The 19,497-nt window shown below is 43.9% G+C and overlaps 1 protein-coding gene across 1 annotated transcript in view; it reads left to right on the forward strand.

Annotated features, from left to right (window-relative positions):
• Window positions 1-19,497, forward strand: part of LOC138173173 (germinal-center associated nuclear protein-like) — a 45,679-nt gene that overhangs the window by 23,889 nt on the left and 2,293 nt on the right. Inside the window, exons 8-12 of the mRNA XM_069103060.1 lie at window positions 3,382-3,521; window positions 4,351-4,548; window positions 6,368-6,636; window positions 7,902-8,064; window positions 15,182-15,342. Coding sequence (XP_068959161.1) covers window positions 3,382-3,521; window positions 4,351-4,548; window positions 6,368-6,636; window positions 7,902-8,064; window positions 15,182-15,342 — 931 coding nt within the window. The remainder of the gene's footprint in view (window positions 1-3,381; window positions 3,522-4,350; window positions 4,549-6,367; window positions 6,637-7,901; window positions 8,065-15,181; window positions 15,343-19,497) is intronic.

The raw sequence follows: 19,497 nt of genomic DNA on the forward strand, positions 1-19,497 counted from the left end.
CCTAGTGGCCCTTGGCTTGCTGGTGGCCCCTGGTTCCCCGGTGGCCCTTGGCTCCCTGGTGACCGGCCCCCGGCTCCTTGATGGCCCCCTCCTTTGTGGTCCCCAGCTCCTTGGTGGCCCTTAGGTCCTCTCTGGCCCTCAGTTCCTCTGCTTCATCCTGTCCCCAAGAAAGAGATGGACTTTCTGAGAAGGGCTGGGTAACCCCTTCTAGGGCCCCTTCCCATCCAAGGTTGGGGATCCTCTGACATTGCCATATGGTAGAATGTGGGGTTCAGAGTTCTGTTGAAGTGCTCAACAACAATAACATTCTTCCAGGCCTCTTTAGAATGCACAAAGCCCCACATAGACATTGTCTGGTCTCAGCATCACATCAGTTAGTGCTGATCAGGCACCTGTGTCAGATGAGGCCCCGGCAGTTACATGTAACGGCAAGGTCAGAGGTCTGATTACCTCTGTGTGTGTCCGGCACGTGCTGGGCAGACGGAAGGACCTCGCAGCCTAATGCAATCAGCCATGTACAAATGAGATGGAGACAGGATGGACTGGGGGCACTCAGAGGGAAAACTTTGGCATTAAGGGGGGCAGAAAAGTCTCCCATAGAAGGGGGATTTTAGTTGGGATTGAAGCAAGGGGAGTCAGGGGATGCAAATGAAGAGAGAATTTCAGCCATGAGGAGAACCAGTGAAAACACAAGCGGTCAAGAGATGGAGTGACTTGGGTGGGGAAGGGCTGAATGGAAGAGTGAAGTGTGGGATCATGATTAGAGGAGGTTAAAGTGGGAGGAGCCTATGGGGGGGGAGGGGACTGTAAATAGTCTCATCCCATTTTATAGAGGAAGAGAGAGAGGCTTAGGGAAGTTCAGTGACCGCTGCTCCTTGATGGCCCCCTGCTTTGTGGAGGGGGCTTTTGGTGTATCTGCCCTGGTTTCCTTCTCCTCCCTCTGCACTACTTGGCCTGGTGATTTCATCAGCTCTCATGGATTTAATTATCATCTCTTTGTGGATGATTCTCAAATCTCTTCATCTAACCCCCAACTCTACTGCCGTTGGCCATTCTCCTGTCTCCAGTGACCCATTAGACATCTCAAACAGAGCATCCTGTTAAAATCGTAAACTTAAGTTCAAAGCTGAGCTCATTCTCTGCCTCCCACATCCTCCCCCTCCAAATTTCCCTCTTATTCCTGAGGCCATCTCCCTTCTCGCCATCCCTCAGGCTTGTAACCCGGGTATCTTCCTGGCTGCCTCCCTCCTCACCCACCAAAATCAAATCTGTAACAAGGTCAGTAACTTTTCATCTTAATGTCGCTCACATATGTCCCCTTCCCTTGTTTTCACTGCCATTGTCCTGGTTCAGAGCCTCATCACCTCCCCTCTAACCTATTATAGCAGCCTGCTGGTGTGTCTGTCTGCCCCAAGTCTCACTCTTCCAGTCTGATCATCCTAAAGTGCAAGTCTGCCTCTGTGGCCCCTCTAGTTAATAAACTCGAGACTCCCTGTCCCTTTCAGGGTCAAGTGTAAAATCTTGTGTTTGGTGTTCAAAGCCCTTCTTAAAGCCCTCCCCCCCTTTCTACCTTCTTACACATTTCCCCTATGTACTCACTGGTCCAATGTCACAGACCTCCCTGCTGTTTCTCATGCCATACTCCATCTCCAGACTCTGGGTGTTTTTTCAGGCTGTGCCCTCTGCCTGGAATGCTCTCCTCCCTCACCGCTGTCTCCCGACTTCACCAGCTTCCTCCAAGTGCGAACTAAAATCCCCCTGAAGCCTTTCTCAGTTCTCAGCATTAATGTCTTCCCTGGCTTCTTATTTCCAGTTTATCCTGTGTGTGGTCTTTGTGTAAATTCATTTGCATGTTGTCTCCCTCATCAGACAGAGAGCTCCTTGAGAATAGGCATGATTGTTTACCCCTCTTTGTACCCACAGTGCTTAGAGCAGTGCCTGGAACATAGCAGACAATAAATGCTTGCTGACTAACTAACGGATCCTTTCAGCTATCCTGGGAGGTAAACAATATCCTCATTTTAGATGGAGAAACTGATATATTTTCCCTGCTTCCTTTGCCAGCCCCAAGTAACTGATACAAAGACAGAACTCTGGCCTGGAAGTCACAAGATATTTACTCCCATCCCTGCCAATAAACTATGTGCCCTTGGGCAAGTCACTAATTGTTCTGGGTCCAATTTTTCATGAATGAAAGGTTGGACTAAAACCAATCTCTAATGTTCCTTCTGACTTCAAATACAATGAAACCAACTGAGGCTTTCTTGTGATTGGGCAAAGGGCTGATGGTGGGCTAGTATGTTTCTGATCAGTTTTGGTTTTGTATTTTTTTTCTGGTGATATCTCGATGATTCTTGATGGCAACTTCTTACCCTCAGTATTCAGCCGACATTTATTTTAAAAAATTATGATATCATAGAGTCAGGAAAGGCTTCAACCTCACCTTGCAATTCCTGCACTTTGTAGATGAGGAATCGTGGTTCAGAACAGGGTCATACAAATAGCAGTGGCAGAGCTGGGCTCGGAGCCCGGGCTAAGTGACGTGCCCCATTCACACAGCTGGCTGTTGGCAAAGCCAAGACCAGGACCCTTTTTTTCTGGATCCTCATTTCTATTTTGCTATGATACATATACACTAGAAGGAATTCCCAGTCATCTGGGGAGAGGACCCACACATGACCAGATGTATGACCACATATTTGCTGGGTCACATCTGCGCCTAAACTTCTGGGTAAAGTTCTGGGCAATATTTAGAGAAGACACTGACACGTTGGAGCCCATCCACAGGAGGGCAGTCCAGATAGTGACTGACCTTAAGATCACACAATGTATGAATCAGTTGGAGGGCCTGGGGATTGTTTAACCAAGAGAACATAAGAGCAGGGTAGGGAGGGGGTGGGAACTGTCTTCAAGTACCTGAGAAGCTCTTACATGGATGAAAAACTAGATTGGTTCAGCTTGGTCATTGCAGGCAGAATTCAGAGCAGTGGGTGTAAGTTGAGTTTAATGCCAATTCCTATATTTAATTCCATATCAATAGAGGGTTGGTTGGCCAGCCCTAAGAAGGGGAAACAGTGATCACTAGGCACCAATACGGGTTTACCGAGAGTAGCTTAGAGAAGATTTGTTCCCTTTCTTTTTGGTAATGCTTTTTGGGGTCAGAATGCAGAAGTTCCTTAGACAGAGTAAACCTGCACTTTGTCTTTTCATTTGTTCACAGAAGAGGAAACTGATGCTCGGAAATGTTCCATGTTTTTTTTCAAGGTGACAAGCCAAGAGGGGAACTTAGGTGCTCGCACTCCAGGCCCTTGGACTTTTCCCTTCCAACACGCTGCCTCCTTGTTCTCAGTAACCAAATCCCTGTTCTGGTTGGCTTCCTAGATCAGAAAAGGATAGTGACCCTGGACAAAGCTGAAGCTCTTACTGGTACGTGTTCAGACATGTGTCCAGAGAAGGAGCGCTACCTGAGGGAGATCCAGAGTCAGCTCAGCCCCTTTGAGACACTCCCAGGAACTGACAAGGTACCATTCCCTTCATGGGGGCGTTGACTCAGTGCTTTTATCTGATGGGTTTATTTCAACTCCTCCAAGCAAAATGGTGTTTGCCTAATGGAGGAGATGGCGGAGAGTGATGAAGATGGGAGAGAGTCAAGTGTCCACAGTGCTTATGGGAGCAAATTTCAACCAAGTGATAAACTCTAGTCTGAAATTCTTTTTGTGTATGATTGCTTTTGCTCTCCCAAAGACATTCTTTATTGAATCACTCCTAAGACATATTGGCCATGTTAAAGTTCTGCTCCTTGAAGCCCCATTACAGATCCTGGATTCAGAGGCTCAGCCATATGTGCATACGCATGTATTCATGCACAGCTGTGTAGCTGTGTGTCTGTATGTGCATGCACCCATGTATACACTCTCCCTGGAGGCTTGGTGGGAGGACATGGCCCCGAGTCACCCAGGGGCTGCTGTGGATAGGCTCGGATATGCATCTTTGAAGAAAACAGTGCCATAAGCTTGCTCCACAGGGGCTGGATGGCCATTTTGAAGGCTCATGTTAGTGGGAATTGCATTAAAATATAAACTCCTTGAGGTCAAGGATCTTTTTTTCACATCTGCAGCTCCTAGCCCAGTGCCCAGAGCATAGGCTATGTGTGTACATATGTGCTGATTGATGTATGGTGGTTTGTTGATCAGTTTGGGGGAGATTGTTCAGATTCCTTTGGGAGCTGTAGAGCTCCCAGCTCTCAAATTGCACGATTCGGTGACTACCCCACTGCCTCGATTGGCCTTCTGTGACCCGCTCCCCCATCTCCCTGGGACATTAGCTCATACCTGGTGTTCTTTTCCTCAGGTAGACCACACAGCAGCAATTGAGGAATACAGCAGGTCCTGTGCTGGCCCGGAGGAACTCCTGCTCCATGAACTCAGGCCCTTGGCTGTACTGAGTGTGACCATGGATCACCTTGTCACCCATATACTGGACCAAGGAGAACAGAATTACCAGGACTGGTACAGCTTTGTGTGCAGCAGGACCTGTGGGATAAGGAAGGTGAGCTCTGCCCCTGGTAGTGTGTGATCAAACGCCCACCTCTTCTTTTTTCCATATTGGCCCTCATCCTTGCATTTGCCAAACCTTGCTGCCACACGCACATCCTCCTTAGCTTGGCCATTTTTTTGTGTCCTTTATCTGGGGTTTTAGTACAGAGGGTATTGGACCTGGCATCAGGAAGATCTGAGCTCAGGTCCTAGCTCAGACACTTACTAGCTTTGTGTCTCTACAAAAATCACTTAATCTCTGTCTGCCTCAATTACTTCATCTGAAAAATGGGAATGATAAAAACTTCTTTCTCACAGGGTAGTTGTGAAGACCAAATGAGATAGCTAATTTAAAGTTCTTGGCGACCCTTAAGTGCCATAGAAATTCTGGCTGTTATTGTTGTTATTATGGAGGAAAAACGTGTGTTTGACAATCTTTGAACATTTTTATTGCTGTCATCTTCATTGCCAGATATTCCCTCTGCCCCTTCTCTCCTTAGGGAGACATCCCTTGTAACAAGAATAAAAGAGAAAAGAAAACCAATTAAATGAAACCAACCAATGCATCAACTAAATGAGGATGTGTATCCAGGATTCCACCCCCATAGTTCCTCACCTCTATCAGGCAGTATTGAAGGAAGATTTTCTCTTCTCTTAGGATCATATTTTTATTTTTTTAAAGCAATTGGGGCTAAGTAACTTGCTCAAGGTTACACGGCCAGTTATTTCTGGGTGTGGTGCTGAGTGTCTGAGCCTGGATTCGATCCCAGGTCATCCTGACAGTGGGGCCGGTGATCTTACTCACTGCACCACCTGGCCACCCCTAAGCAATTAGGGTTAAGTAACTTGCTCAAGGTCACACGGCCAGGTGTTTCTGGGTGGGTGCTAAGTGTCTGAGCCTGGATTTGATCCCAGGTCATCCCAACTCTGGGGCCGGTGATCTTACTCACTGTGCTACCTGGCCGCCCCTAGGATCATATTTTTAAAACCATTGAGTCCAACCTTCTCATTTTACAGATGAGGAAACTGAGGCATAGAGAAGTTATCTGCCTTTTGGAAGTAACCAAATCATACTGTTGACTTGTATTGAGCCAGATGAAATCACCAGGTCATCCTCATGTGAATATTCAGAAATGTCCCTATTTTCAAAATAGTATCAACAAAAATCAAGTGAACTGTGTTTCAAAAAAGAAAAAAGGGGCGGGGGGGGGATGTCCCATAACCCAAGGCAGTATCAAGGGAGGCATTGCTTCTAGGAAGAAGGATGTGACAGTACCTGCTCAAGCCTCCTCTGAGTCCTATGCTCAGCTCTAGGCACCACAGGTAGGGAAGGGCATCAGTAATCTGGAGAGAGAACAGGGAATGGCTGCCAGGAAGAAGAAGGGCCCTAAGTCCATGCTTCTGAAGCCTAGGGGTGCCGTGCTTGAGCATTTGAAGAGCTATCTTATGGAGGAATGATTAGCCTTGCTCTGCTCAGCCCCAGAGGGCAGAACCAGGCACATGCTTAAGTCTGATGTTGAGGAAAAATCAAACCAAAGCCAACTTTCCAGTGATGAGTGGTGCCCCCGAGTGGGCTGGAGTTGGTGGACTCACCATCTCTGGAGGTCCCCCCAAAAGCAGAGGGTGGCTGCTTACCTCCCTGTCAGGGAGAGCATAAAGGGAGATTGCTTGGGGGGAATGGGTTGGCCCGGATAACAAGTGTGGGCCCTTCCTCTGAGATTTCATGAAAGGAATCAAACAGCCTTCTCAAGAAATTCACTATAAGGGATTTTGTTTATGAGGAATGAGAAGATTTTTTTTTTAATTTCCCAGCTGTTTTCCCGTTTCTCTAGGACATCATCCACCAACACCTCTGTGACCCACAGACAGTGTCCCTGATGGAGAAATGTGCTCGTTTCCATATTCACTGTGCCCACCACCTGTGTGAGGAGCCCATCTCCACCTTCGATGCTCCCACCAACAAGGACCAAATAACCAAATGCCTTTTCACTCTGAAGGATATGTACTTGGATCTGGCCAGTGAGGGCACATCATGCAGGAGGGAAGCCGAGTTCCAAGCATATGCCATCTTGCTCACCCTCCACCAAGGGGACGTGCTCAGGTGAAGCCACAGTGTCATGAAACATTCACCCCACGCCAACCAGAAATGCTGAGTTGGCAGCCAAATGGCTTAGGCCATCTCCCAATGGGTCCGTTCCTGTGGGAATCATGCCAGTTCTCTCTTGCCATTGACTTTCTAAGAATTCTGGGTGACAAGTTGGAATCCCAGTTCAGTTTGAGATACTGTTCTTTATGTATGTATGTAAATTTCTTACTGTAAAAAAGAATTCTTCACTTAACAGAAGAGTTAGAAAATAAACCCAGAAAAGGTTAACAGTGATCCAATTCTAATTCGATGTCATGGTCCTCGTATAAGGAGTATAAGTGTAAGTAGTACAGTGAGTAGAGTGCTGGGTACAAAGTCAGGAGGATCTGGGTTCAAATCCTGTGATATACACTTAGTAGCTATGTGAACAGGGGAAGATACTTCACTCCTCCCAGCCTGTTTCTTCACATGGAAAGGGAAGGTAAAAATGCTTGTACTACCCATCTTGCAGGATTGGTGTGAGGAAAACACTTTTTGAACTTTCAAGAAATTTGGAAATGTGAGTAATTCATGATTCTAAAGCCAATTTAAAGGCCAGGCAGGATAGTGACAGGGGGTTGTTGGCCTTGTAATCAGGAAGACAGGAATTCAAGTTCTCAGGGAACTCAGCCTGTCACTGGCCATTGTAGGTCAGACAAGCTGCCGGTCTGCATTGGTGAAGAACTGTTCCACACCAGGAGTTCTCTACATCCCAAAGGTGCAGGTCTTTTTTTGGCCAGGGACACCAACAACAAAGTAACAGAGGCCCCAAAGAACTGATTTCTTGCCCTCCAAACACCCTCTCAAGCCAAATGATTAATGGTGATTTCCTAAGTTATGTGGTATAGCAGGGAAAACAAATACCAATGACTGCCAGTAGAGGCTGTGAATTAGCCTCCCAACTTTCCCATTCACTCGCTGGGTAACTTGGATTAGACGTTGCCCCACCCCCATGCCTCAGTTCCCATCCCGTCTAGCTCCAGAGCTAGGAGTCAATGACTCTAAAGAGCCAACTACTCTATACCTAGAGTGAGCTGAGAGGGACCCTGGAGTTCATCAAGTCTAAGCCTTTTGTTTTACAGAGGAGGAAACTGGGGCCCAGGGAGGGCAAGTGATGTATCTAGGGTCACACAGCTTGTAAGTGGCAGAGACAGGATGCAAAGCCAGATTGCCTTGACCCCAAGCCCAATGCACTCACACCAATGGGCAGTGAGTAACCACTGTGTCCTTCATGCTGGCAGACAGGTGCAGCAGCTCCAGCCCCATGTCCGCAGTGCCCCTGAGGTCCAGTTCGCCCTGCAAGCCTTCACAGCCTTAGACAGCAACAACTACGTGAGGTTCTTCAAGCTGGTCCAAGCAGCTTCATACCTGAATGCCTGCCTGTTACACGGCTACTTCAGCCAGGTGAGGACCAAGGCCCGGGGCAGGGCCACCGGCACACACAGGAACCACAGCTCACTGTGATGGAGCTCTGTGGGTGTCTGCACTCTTGAGCTTCGTGATGACCCCATAGCAGGTGCCTTTTTCACCCTCGTTATACAGATGAGGAAACTGAGACCCAGAGGCTCTTCTTTGAAACTTGTCCCAAAGCTAATGAGTCCGAGCTGGGATTTGAGAGCAAGTCTGGATGCTGCCAAGCCTAGTGGTCTCTCATCTCTGCCTCACTGTAGTATCTACTTGTGCTGGGCAGAAGAGCAACTTTGACATCAAGGGAACATGCTAAGGTTCCTCATATGTAGGAATTCATTTCTACCTTTGTTTCCCTTGCACTCAGCGCAGTGCCAAGCCATAAAAAATGCTGAATACATACTTGGTGATTGGGTAATAAGTCAGGATTGAATGTGGCAGAGTAGAAGGATGCAGACCTGAGCCTCAGTTTCACCATCTGTAGGGCAGAGGCTCTTTCATTTTTGTCTGTTTCCCCAGGACTTAGCCCAGTGTCCAATATATACCAGGTCCTTAATAAATGCTTGTCCATCAATTGATTAGGAGAAACCCAACATGGCATCATAGATAGAAGACAAAACTTGAAGTCAGGAAGAACAGACTTCAAATCATGTCTTGGATTGTGTGTCCCTGGGCAAGTCACTTGAACTCAGTGTTCCAGAAAATTCTCTCAGACTGTGGTTTGGAGATGTATTGTCCATCTGTACCAGTAGGGAGAATTTCCACACTGGGGACTTCCCACCTGAATGAAACCATAGATCCAGAATCTCTTTCTTTCCCTCTTCTACTGCACTGCCCCAAAGAGCCAAAACATGCCTGAGAAACTGGAATATTAACCAACGGGAGAGGCTGTGGCTCTTGAAGTGGGGTGAAAGTCATAGACAAAGAATCAGCATCTGAGGGAGACAACGAGTTGTGAAAAAAACCAAACTCCAGAAGGTCCAGTCAGGGCAGGTGCTATTGTCATGTCCTTTTTATGGAAGAAAAAACTGAGGTGTGAGGAGTTAGGGGACGTGTCCATGGTTACACAGATAGGGAGTGCCACAGCCAGGACTGGAACTCGGAACTTAGGCATCCTGTTTTCATGTCTGCTGCTCTGCCTATGAAAGTACAAGGTACAATGAGGAATCATAGGAGGGAGCATCCCTTTCAGTTGGGGAAGATACACTGAGGAAGGCTCCACAGAGGAGGTGACCCCTTAGCTGAGCCCTGAAGGCAGCGCACCTCGACAAATGGAGATAGAGTGTGTCCATTCCAGGTAAAGGGCGTTCAGTGGGAAAGGAGCTGGAGAAGGAAGGATGAGCATGGGGGAGGGAGAGCAACTGAGCCGTCCCCAAATGCAGGGAATGTGGTGGAAAATTGTGCGAGAAAAGACTGGAAAGGGAGGTTACAGTCGGATCACAGAGTGTTTTGAATTCCATATCCAAACTTTATTTGGGAGATGCTGAGGAGCCTCTATAGGGTTTTGAGAAGAGTGTGACTGAGCGATTGAGAGGGTGGGTGAGGGAAATTAATTTGGGCTGCTGCGGTGGATCCACTCCATCCAGCTGGAGATGCAGGAAGGCCAGTTAGGAAGAGGCAAGGAGAGATGAAGGCCTGAGTGAGGATATTCCAAGTGCAGGAGATGGTTATTAGAAGGGTCCTGGAGATGCTCCGATGGTATAGTGTGTAAACTAGATCAATGAGCCTACTGTATGCAAGACACTGAAAAAGTGTTTTGCAGTCGTGTTCATGTAAGTCCTGGGTTTATTTTGGCAGGTAGATTCCCAAATACTTTATAATGTTTACAGGCACTTTAAATGGGATTTCTCTTTCTATCTCTTGCTGTTGGATTTCATAGAGATATACAGGAATGCCAAGGATTTATGTGGGTTTATTTTATATCCAGCAACTTTGCCGAATTTGTTTATTATCCCAAGCAGCTTTTTACTTGATTCTCCAGGATTCTCTAAGTATATCATCATATCATCTGCAAAGAGTGATGGCTTTGTCTCTTCTTTGATTAATTTGATGCCTTCAATTTCTTTTTCTTCTCTTATTGCTACTGCTAACATTTCTAGTATCAGATTGAAGAATAGAGGTGATGGTGGACATCCTAGTTTCACCCCTGATCTTACTGGAAATGCTTCTAGCTTATCCCCATTACATATAATACTTGCTGATGGTTTTAGATAGATGCTACTCATTATTTTAAGGGAGACTCCATTTATTCCTATATTTTCCAGTGTTTTTTTAATAGGAATGGGTATTGTATTTTGTCAAAAACCTTTTCTGCATCTATTCAGATAATCATATGGTTTGTGCTAGTTTTGTTGTTGATGTGATCAATTATACTGATAGTTTCCCTGTTATTGAACCACCCTTGCATTTGTAGAATAAATCCTACCTGATCAAAGTGTATTATTCTTGTGATAAGTTGCTGTAGTCTTTTTGCTAATATTTTATTTAGAATTTTTGCATCTATATTCATAAGAGAAATTGGTCTGTAATTTTCTTTCTCTATTTTGTCTCTGTGATTTAGGTATCAGTACAATATTTGTGTCAAAAAAAAAGACTTTGGTAGGACTCCTTCTTCTCCAATTTTCCCAAATAATTGGTAAAGTATTGGAGTCAATTGTTCTTTAAATATTTGGTAAAATTCACTAGTAAAATCATCTGGCCCTGGAGATATTTTCATAGGGAGTTCATTGATGGCTTGTTCAATTTCTTTTTCTGAGACGGGGTTATTTAAGTAGTTTACTTTCTCTTCAGTTAGTCTGGGCAACTTATATTTTTGTAAATATTCATCCATTTCACTAAGATTGTCACAAGTTTATGTGCATACAATTGGGAAAATAATTCCTAATTATTGTTTTAATTTCCTCTTCACTGGAGGTAGATTCACCCTTTGCATTTTTGATACTCATAATTTCTTTTTTCTTCTTCCTTTTTTTTTATCATATTGACTAAAGGTCTATCAATTTTATTGTTTTTTTCATAATACCAGCTCTTAGTTTTATTTATTAATTCAATATTTTTCTTAAATTCAATTTTATTAATCTCTCCTTTGGTTTTCATTATTTCTTATTTAGTATTTAATTGGGGATTTTCAATTTATTCTTTTTCTAGCTTTTTTAATTGCATGCCCAATTTATTGACCTCCGTTTTCTCTATTTTATTCATGTATGCATTCAGGGATATAAAATTTCCCCTAAGAACTGCTTTTGCTGCATCCCACAAGTTTTGGTATGTTGTCTCATTATTGTCATTCTCTTGAATTAGGTTACTTATTGTTTCCATAATTTCTTGTTTGACCCACTCATTCTTTAGGATTGAGTTATTTAATTTCCAATGAGTTTTTAGTTTATCCTTCCATGGCCCTTTGTTACATATAATTTTTATTGTGTCATGATCTGAGAAGGATGCATTTAATATTCCTTCCTTTCTGCACTGAATTGTGAGGTTTTTATGCCCTAGTACATGGTCAATTTTTGTGTATGTGCCATGTGCCACTGAGAAGAAGGTATATTCCTTTTTATCCCCTTTTAATTTTCTCAAGAGGTCTACCATATCTATCTTCTCTGAGATTCTATTTATCTCCTTAACTTCTTTCTTGTTTATTTTGAGGTTAGATTTATCAAGCTTAGAGAGGGGGAGATTGAAGTCTCCTACTAGTATAGTTTTGCTATCTATTTCTTCCTCTAACTCCCTTAACTTCTCTTTTAGGAATTTTGGATGCTGTACTGCTTGGTGCATAAATGTTTAGTAATGATATTGCTTCATTCTCAATGGTGCCTTTTGGCAGGATATAGCTTCTTTCCTTATCTCTTTTAATTAGATCTATTTTTGCTTTTGTTTTGTCTGAGATAAGGATTGCTACCTCTGCTTTTGTTTTTTACTATAGCTGAGTCATGATATATTTTGCTACAGCTTTTTACCTTTACCCTGTGTGTTTCCCCCAATGTATGTCTTGTAAACAGCATATTGTAGGATTATAGTTTTTAATCCATTTTGCTATCTGCCTCTGTTTTATGGAAGAGTTCATCCCATTCACATTCACAGTTATAATTACTATCTGTATCTTTCCCTCCATCCTATTCCCTCCCCTCTTTATGCTTTTATTTTTCCCCTTCTCCCTTCTCCTCCCTAAGAGTTTTCCTTTTGACCACTGCTTTCTCAGTATTCCCTCCTTATCAGCCCCCCTACCTTTTCCTCCCCTTCCTCCTTACTATTTCTTCCTTCTCTTCTTAGCCCTTTTCCCCTCCTACTGCCTGTAGGGTATGATAGATTTTTATACTTAATGTAGTATGTTATTTCTTCCTTGAACCAAGAATGATGAGAACAGATCTCGTGCATTGCTACTCTCCCTCCCCTCTTTCCCTCTATTATGATAAGTTTTATGTCTCTTGTCAATAGAGTCCTATAATTAGCTGATTATGTTATTCCCTCCTTACACCAGAACCAATGAGGGTGAAGCTTATATAATGTTCATCTCCCTCCCTTTTTTCCCTCTACTGTGATGTTTTTATGCCTCTTTGTGTGGCATAATTTACCCTTTTCTGCTTCAGTCTTTCCTCTTCTTCCATTTCAGTCCCTTTGCAGCCCTTAGTAAGGTTTTATTTTATCATCATTTTGTGTAATTTATACCCACATCCTGTACTTATCTATATCTCTTTTAGATGTTGCCATAAGTATAGAATTCTCAAAATTAACAGGTATCAGCTTCCCATATAGGGATGTAAGCAGTTTGCTTTTATTAAATAACAAGTTATGTGTGTGTGTGTGTGTGTGTGTGTGTGTGTGTGTTTTCCCTATTTGCCTTTCTATGTCTCTCTTGAGTCTTGTAATTGGAGGTTGAATTTTCCTCTGGTTCTGGCTTTTTCATCAGAAAGGTCTGGAAGTCCATTATATCATTGAATAACCATCTCCTTTCCTAGAAGATTATGTTCAGTTTCACTGGATGGGTGATCCTGGGTTGTAACCATAGCTCTTTTGCCTTGTGAAATATCATATTCCAGCCCCTCCAATATTTCAATGTAGAAGCTGCCAGATCCTGTGTGATCCTCTCTGTGTTTCTGCGATATTTGAATTGTTTCTTTCTGCCTGGTTGTAATATTTTCTCCTTTACTTGATAGTTCTGGAATTTGGTTATAACATTTCACAGGCTTTTCAATTTGGGATCTCTTTCAGGAGGTGTCCAGTGCATTCTCTCGATTTCTATTTTACCCTATGGTTCTAGTATCTCAGGGCAGTTTTCCCTGGTGAGCTCTTGGAAGATGTTGTTCAGGCTCATTTTTTCATCATGATTTTCTGGTAGACCAATAATTCTCACATTATCTCTCTTGGAACTGTTTTCCAGGTCAATTGTTTTTCCATTGAGATATTTTACATCTTTTTCTAATTTTTCATTCTTGATGTTTTGTTTGACTGATTCTTGGTGCCTCATAGAGTCATTAGCTTCAATTTCATTGATTCTAATTTTTAGCTAATTATTTTCCTCCATTGGTTTTTGAAGCTCCTTTTCCACATGTTCAGATTTCATTTTTAGTTCACACATTTTTCTTTTTAAGGAGCTGTTTTCTTCACTGTAATGTTTTTCCAATTTTCCAATTTTGATTTTAAAAGAATTATTGATTTTTTCTTCTACCTCTCCAATTTGGTTTTCAAAGTCCTTCTTGAGCTCATCTAATAACTCTTTGTGTGCTTGATACCAGTTCATGTTCCCTGTTGAGGTTTCAGTAGTGGGTGTGGAGTCTATGCTGTCTCCTTCTGACTTTGGTTCCTCCCTCTCACAATAATAGGATTCTAGAGTCTATGTCTTTGCAGTCTCTTTTTTACCCATTTTGAGGCAGTGCCTTAGCCATTCCCTTCCTCTAGGGCTCCCAAGCCTTTGTTGTTTAAAATTTTGCTCTGGGGCAATAATTACTGTGTTTTCAGGGTCAGACGGGGGTGCGGGGGAGGTTAGAGTGACAGGGGTTCACTCTGCAATCCTGGTCCCCAGCTCCATCAGATCCCAGCCCTGTAGTAATAGCCTGGGAATGGCCAGTGTGGTTGGTGGATCAACTTGCTGCCACATTGACCAGGCCTCATCTGGGCCTCTGCATGCCACATCTATGCTAGACACTGGAGACAGAGAAACAAAGCAGACCTTGCCCTCTGTGAGCTTATATTCTATTAGGTAACTATATTAGTGAACTCTCTACTCAAATTTTATTATGAAACTCCCCAGAGATTATCCAACTCTAGAAGATCCTACAAAAAAAAAAAAGAATATTAGATGGGATCCAGTGAAATGATTCTCAATCTCTTTAGTTAACAGACTCCTATGGCACCACTCTCCTTGCTTACCTATACATGCCATTGTCCCTCCCCCCTTAAGAAGTGTTTATAGTGGGGACTCCTTTCAGGTGTGGCCATCGAGTTAACTGCCAATTCTCAATTTCTCTGATTTGGGTGGCACAAGATATATTGGCTTGTGACCCTGGGTAATTTCCTTAACCTCTGCATTGATAGGTGCAGTTTCCTCACTAGAAGTTCCAAGGCACAGGAATGGATCAGAGACTGAGAGCTGGAAAGAGCCTTTGAGGTTAACAATTCTAACCTCTCTTTTACACCTGAGGAAACTGAGGCTTCCAGAGGGAAGGGTCTATGGTCCTACAACTAGTTAGTGTCTGAGGAAGATTTGAACTCAGGTCTTCAGGACTCTAAGCCTAGCACTCTATCCTCTTTACCACATTTGCCTCTGATGGACATTTATAATCCAGACAGTGTGATGGAGTGAATGGAGTACTGGGTTGAATTAGGAAGAGCTGAGTTTGAATTCTAGCTCTGAGACTCACTAGCTGTGTGACCCTGAACAAGTCAATGAATGTCTCTGTGCTTCAACCAATGGCCTAGTAGTATTTTTGTTTGCAATCTGCCTGAAGAGAGGGAGTTCCCCAAATTCCAGATCCTTCACCTATCTGTGTACAGATACCTGAACATAGAAGAGATGTTCTGAGAAGCAAAGGGCATGTATAAGACAAGAACAATCCATCCCTTTTCCAAGGAAGTGGGTTCACAGAGCTTGGCCTTCCTTTTCCCTCTCTCACTTCAGGCTCGAGGTAAGGCCCTGAGGACCGTGATGGCTACCCACACTGTGAGTGCCCAGAAGATCACAGGCTTTCCTCTGGACCGTGTAGTGGGATGGCTGCTTTTTAATGACTCCAGGGAGGCCGTGAGCTTCCTGTACCATTATGGCCTGCATGTCTCTGAGGGGTAGGTGTAACCTCGTCAGTATGAGGGGACTTTCCATCCTCCTTCTATGTGGGTGGCTGGTGGCAGGGTTCTCCAAGGGCAAGAGCTGGCAATGATTTGGTTAATAGAGAGAAGCCTGAAGGACAGTGGAGGAGCTTGGAGCTGACAGTCTTGGAGGGACTGACAATCTTTTGGGGACAAAACTTGCTTTTATTTTATTATTATAATTAATACTAATGTTTATTTGTTTGCCAATTATTTATTAAATACCTACTATTCACCAAGCACTGTGTAAGTGATAAAGATACAAATAGAAAAAACTAAAAGGGTGACTGTGCTCAAGGAGATTATATTCTCTTTAGGGAAGCGATGTAGACCTAGAAAAACAAATTTTAAGAAATCCAAAGTAGATTCAAGGTCAGTTGTCCTTAGACCAGTTCGGCCAAATTCTGAGGTGCTCCTCCCCATTCTATAATGGCCTCACAGGATGGAGTCTGACTGGAAGAACACTGACAGATTTCTCAGGGACTAGGGTCTGCTTTGGGGGAGGAAGTGCCCAGTCTAATACACTGATAACTTTGAAGGAATAACAGGAAATCACCACGGTGAGTAATGCTCCAAGGTTTACAAAGTGCTTTTTTCAGAGGAATAAAGAAAGAATAAAGAAATGCAAGAATTGGTAACTTCATTTTCTAGGCAATACAAGCAAGGAGAAGTAAGGAGAAGCAGTGTGGTACAGTGGGCAGAGAGCTGCGCTCAGACTGAGGGAGACATGGATTCGAATCCTGTCTCTGACACATTGTGATTGGGTGACCCTGGGCAAGTCAATCTCTTTGGACCCCAAGCAGCTCTACATATCTTTCTATATCCATATCTGTATCTATTATGTTATCTATTCATCTATCCATCTATCATCCATCCATCCATCTGTCCATCTGTCCATCCGTCCGTCTGTCTGGCTATCTACCTATCTACCTACCTACCTGTCTACCTGTCTACCTGTCTGTCTGTCTGCCTGCCTGTCTGCCTGTCTGTCTGTATGTCCATCTGCCTGCCTATCTATATCCCTTTAAGATAAGCATTAGGAGGAATTTCCAAACTAGGAACTCCCCACACTAATGAAATGGGATTGTAGTTTTGGAATTAAAGGATCTGTGTTTGGCCACTTACAATCTGTGTGACCTTGGACAAGTCATCTCACCTCTGGGGTTCATTTTTTTTCTATCTCAAATAATGGTGTGTGGGGGGGAGAGAAAGAGAGAGAGAGACAGAGACAGAGACAGAGAGAGACAGACAGAGAGACAGAGACAGAGAGAGACAGAGAGAGAGTGTTACCCTCAATGATCTCTAGGTCCCTTCCAGCTCCAGAGTTATAATTCTATGATCTATCAAATCCCAGGTCCAACAAACAAACAAACTAGTAGTGATAATGACATGAGAAGCACTTAGAGATGATGGGAGCTGTAGAGGTCATCTAGCCCAACACTATCATTCTACAGAAATATTAGTGAGCTCCAATGGAGAGAAGTGACTTACCTAGAGTCATGCAGTTAATTAGCATAAGAACTAGGATTCGAACCTACATCTTTTAACTCCAAATGCAGCATTCTCAATTTAATTCTTCTCATCTGCATGTATTGAAGGCCTAATGAGAGACTTGGTAGCCTGGCTGATAGAGAGCTGAACTGGGAGAAAGAACACTCCTTACCCAGATTGCTGTCTGTGTCATCATGGCTATGGGGCTCAGTCTCTGCATCTTCCAAACAGCCCTTTGAAGCCCTAGGCTGCTGAGGAGGTGCCGACCCGGCAAAGGGTGCACCCTTCTTTGGTAGTTCTGTCAGTGAGATCTCAGGCCCTAATCCCCAGGAACTGACATAGGGGCCATTCTATAAGATTCTCATGTAGTATCTCATTGAGTTTCCTTCTGAGGGAGGAAGTGCGAATCTGATTGTGGTTCACAGAGGAAGGCAGCCTGGGACATTGGAAGAAGGAAGACTGAACTAGGCATCATGAGACCTGAGTTCAAGTTCAGCTCAGCCGCTTTCTATCTTTGTGACTTTAGAAAAATCCTGAAACCTCTCTGGACTTGATTTCCTGTTTTGTACAGTGAAAAGGTTTGACCAGATACATTTAAAGGTCTCTTACAGAGCTAGACATAGGGCCCTATGACTTGGATAGGGTGACATGGTCACCATTCGAGGTCTTCTTGGCACAGATACTGTGTAGTCTGCCATTTCCTTCTCCTGCTCATTTTACAGATGAGGGAATAGAGGCCAACAGGGTGAAGTGACCCAGGGTCACACAGCTACTAAGTATCTGAGGCCCGATTTGAACTCAGGAAGATCAGTCTTCCGGCGCCAACTAGCTTCTCAGTACCTAACTACTAGTTGTCAAAACTGGATTTGCATAATTAACTCATTTGATTCTCACCTATTGGTTCTTTAGGTATAATCACATGTATTAATAGATGAGGAAATTGGGGCTCATCAAGGGTGTGTGACTCTAACATGGTCCCACAGTATGTTAGAGTCAGAGCTAGAGACCTTTCTTGGACCTTGGGACAAGCTCAACATGACAGGCTTCCAAGGGAAACCTGCTGTCCCATGTGAGGCTGAGCTCACTGTCAAGCTTAATTATCTCCCCTTTGGCAAATGCCTAGGGCAGCATTTCCCAGAGTGATGCCTTCTCTTCTTGGTTTGGTTTCGTGGCCCATTTCAGTCACCAAATCTCCTATGCACATGTGGCTCCCTGGGGAATTCTATTGGGCACCATGGGAATATTCCAGGGCTTGTTCCAATTATAAAGGCATCACTTAGCAAACTGCACCAAGTGTCGGCTGGATCCAGCATAAGGCCCAGGCACAGACTACTTGAGGGCTGTCGCCTCCTACTCTGAGAAGCCCTAGGACCTTTGGAGGCTTGGTTCATGTTTGGTTATCCAGTTTTTAATGTCCCCCATCCCATCCCTAATTTCTATTTCATATTCTATAATTCCTAATCTGAATTCCCGCAAGAGAATAAATGCTCCTTGGGTCTAGGAATGGCTTTATTGTTGTTGTGTATCTAACACCTTCCAGAGCACCTGACACTTTTGTTTCAGGTTCAGACATAGGCTTTCATTGGCATTGGGATGGACACTCTCTTCACCCAAGACAGACAAATAAGTCCTCTATTTTCTCCAGTCTCTGCTGTATGGCTTAGTGAGTGGCTGTCCTGAGGCAGCTTGTGTCCAGGCAGAACTCACACCTCTGACCTCTTGACTCCAAGGCCAGCCTTCACTGACTGGGCCACACTGCTTTTCCTTATATTGAATTGAAGCACGCTAGATTTAAAAGTTAGAAGGCCTACATTCACATCCCAACCCTGACATTTATTAGCTAAGTGACTTTGGACAAGTAGTTTTCAGTTAGTTAAACATTTATTAAAGTACCCACTATCTACTAGCCACTGTGATAAGCTCTGGTGATATAAAAGAGGCAAAAGATAGTGTTTGCCCTCAAGAAGTTTACAATATAATGGGGGAGACAAAAATTAATAAATATGATATACAGGATAAATAAGAAATGCTTAACAGGGGGAAGGCACTAGAATTTAGAGGAGTTGATGAAGGCTTCCTGGAAAAGATGGTATTTTAGTGGAAATTTAAAGGAATCCAGATAGACTAGTAGTCCAGAGCAGAGGAGGGACAACATTCCATGCAGAGGGGACAGCCAGAGAAAAGATATAGAGCTGAGAGATGGAGGCTCTTATTTGTGGACCAATCAGAAGGCCAGTGTCGCTGGATATGTGTCAGGAATGATGAATAAAAAGACTGGAAAAGCTGGAGGGTGACAGGTCATGAAGCACTTTTAAGGCCAAACAGAGAGTTTTGTATTTGACTATAGAGGCTGCTGGAATTTGCTGAGTAGGGGAGTGACATGGCCAGATTTGCATTTTAGAAAAATCACTTTGGTGGCTGAGTAGAGGATGGGCCAGAATAGGGAAAGACTTGAGGCCCATATACCCTCCAGCAGCTATTGTCATAATCTAGGCATGAGGTGACCAGGGTGTATACCAGGGTGGGCCAGTGTCAGAGGAGAGAAGGGGGCATAATGGAGAGATGTTGCAGAGGTGAAATGGACAAGAGATGCTGCAGAGGTGAAATGGACAAGAGATGCTGCAGAGGTGAAATGGACAA

This window comes from Petaurus breviceps, unplaced genomic scaffold (genome assembly GCF_028583685.1).
Source record: "Petaurus breviceps papuanus isolate PSGF00001 unplaced genomic scaffold, PetGlider_PUasm1.0 567, whole genome shotgun sequence".
Classification (NCBI taxonomy): Eukaryota; Metazoa; Chordata; class Mammalia; order Diprotodontia; family Petauridae; genus Petaurus; species Petaurus breviceps.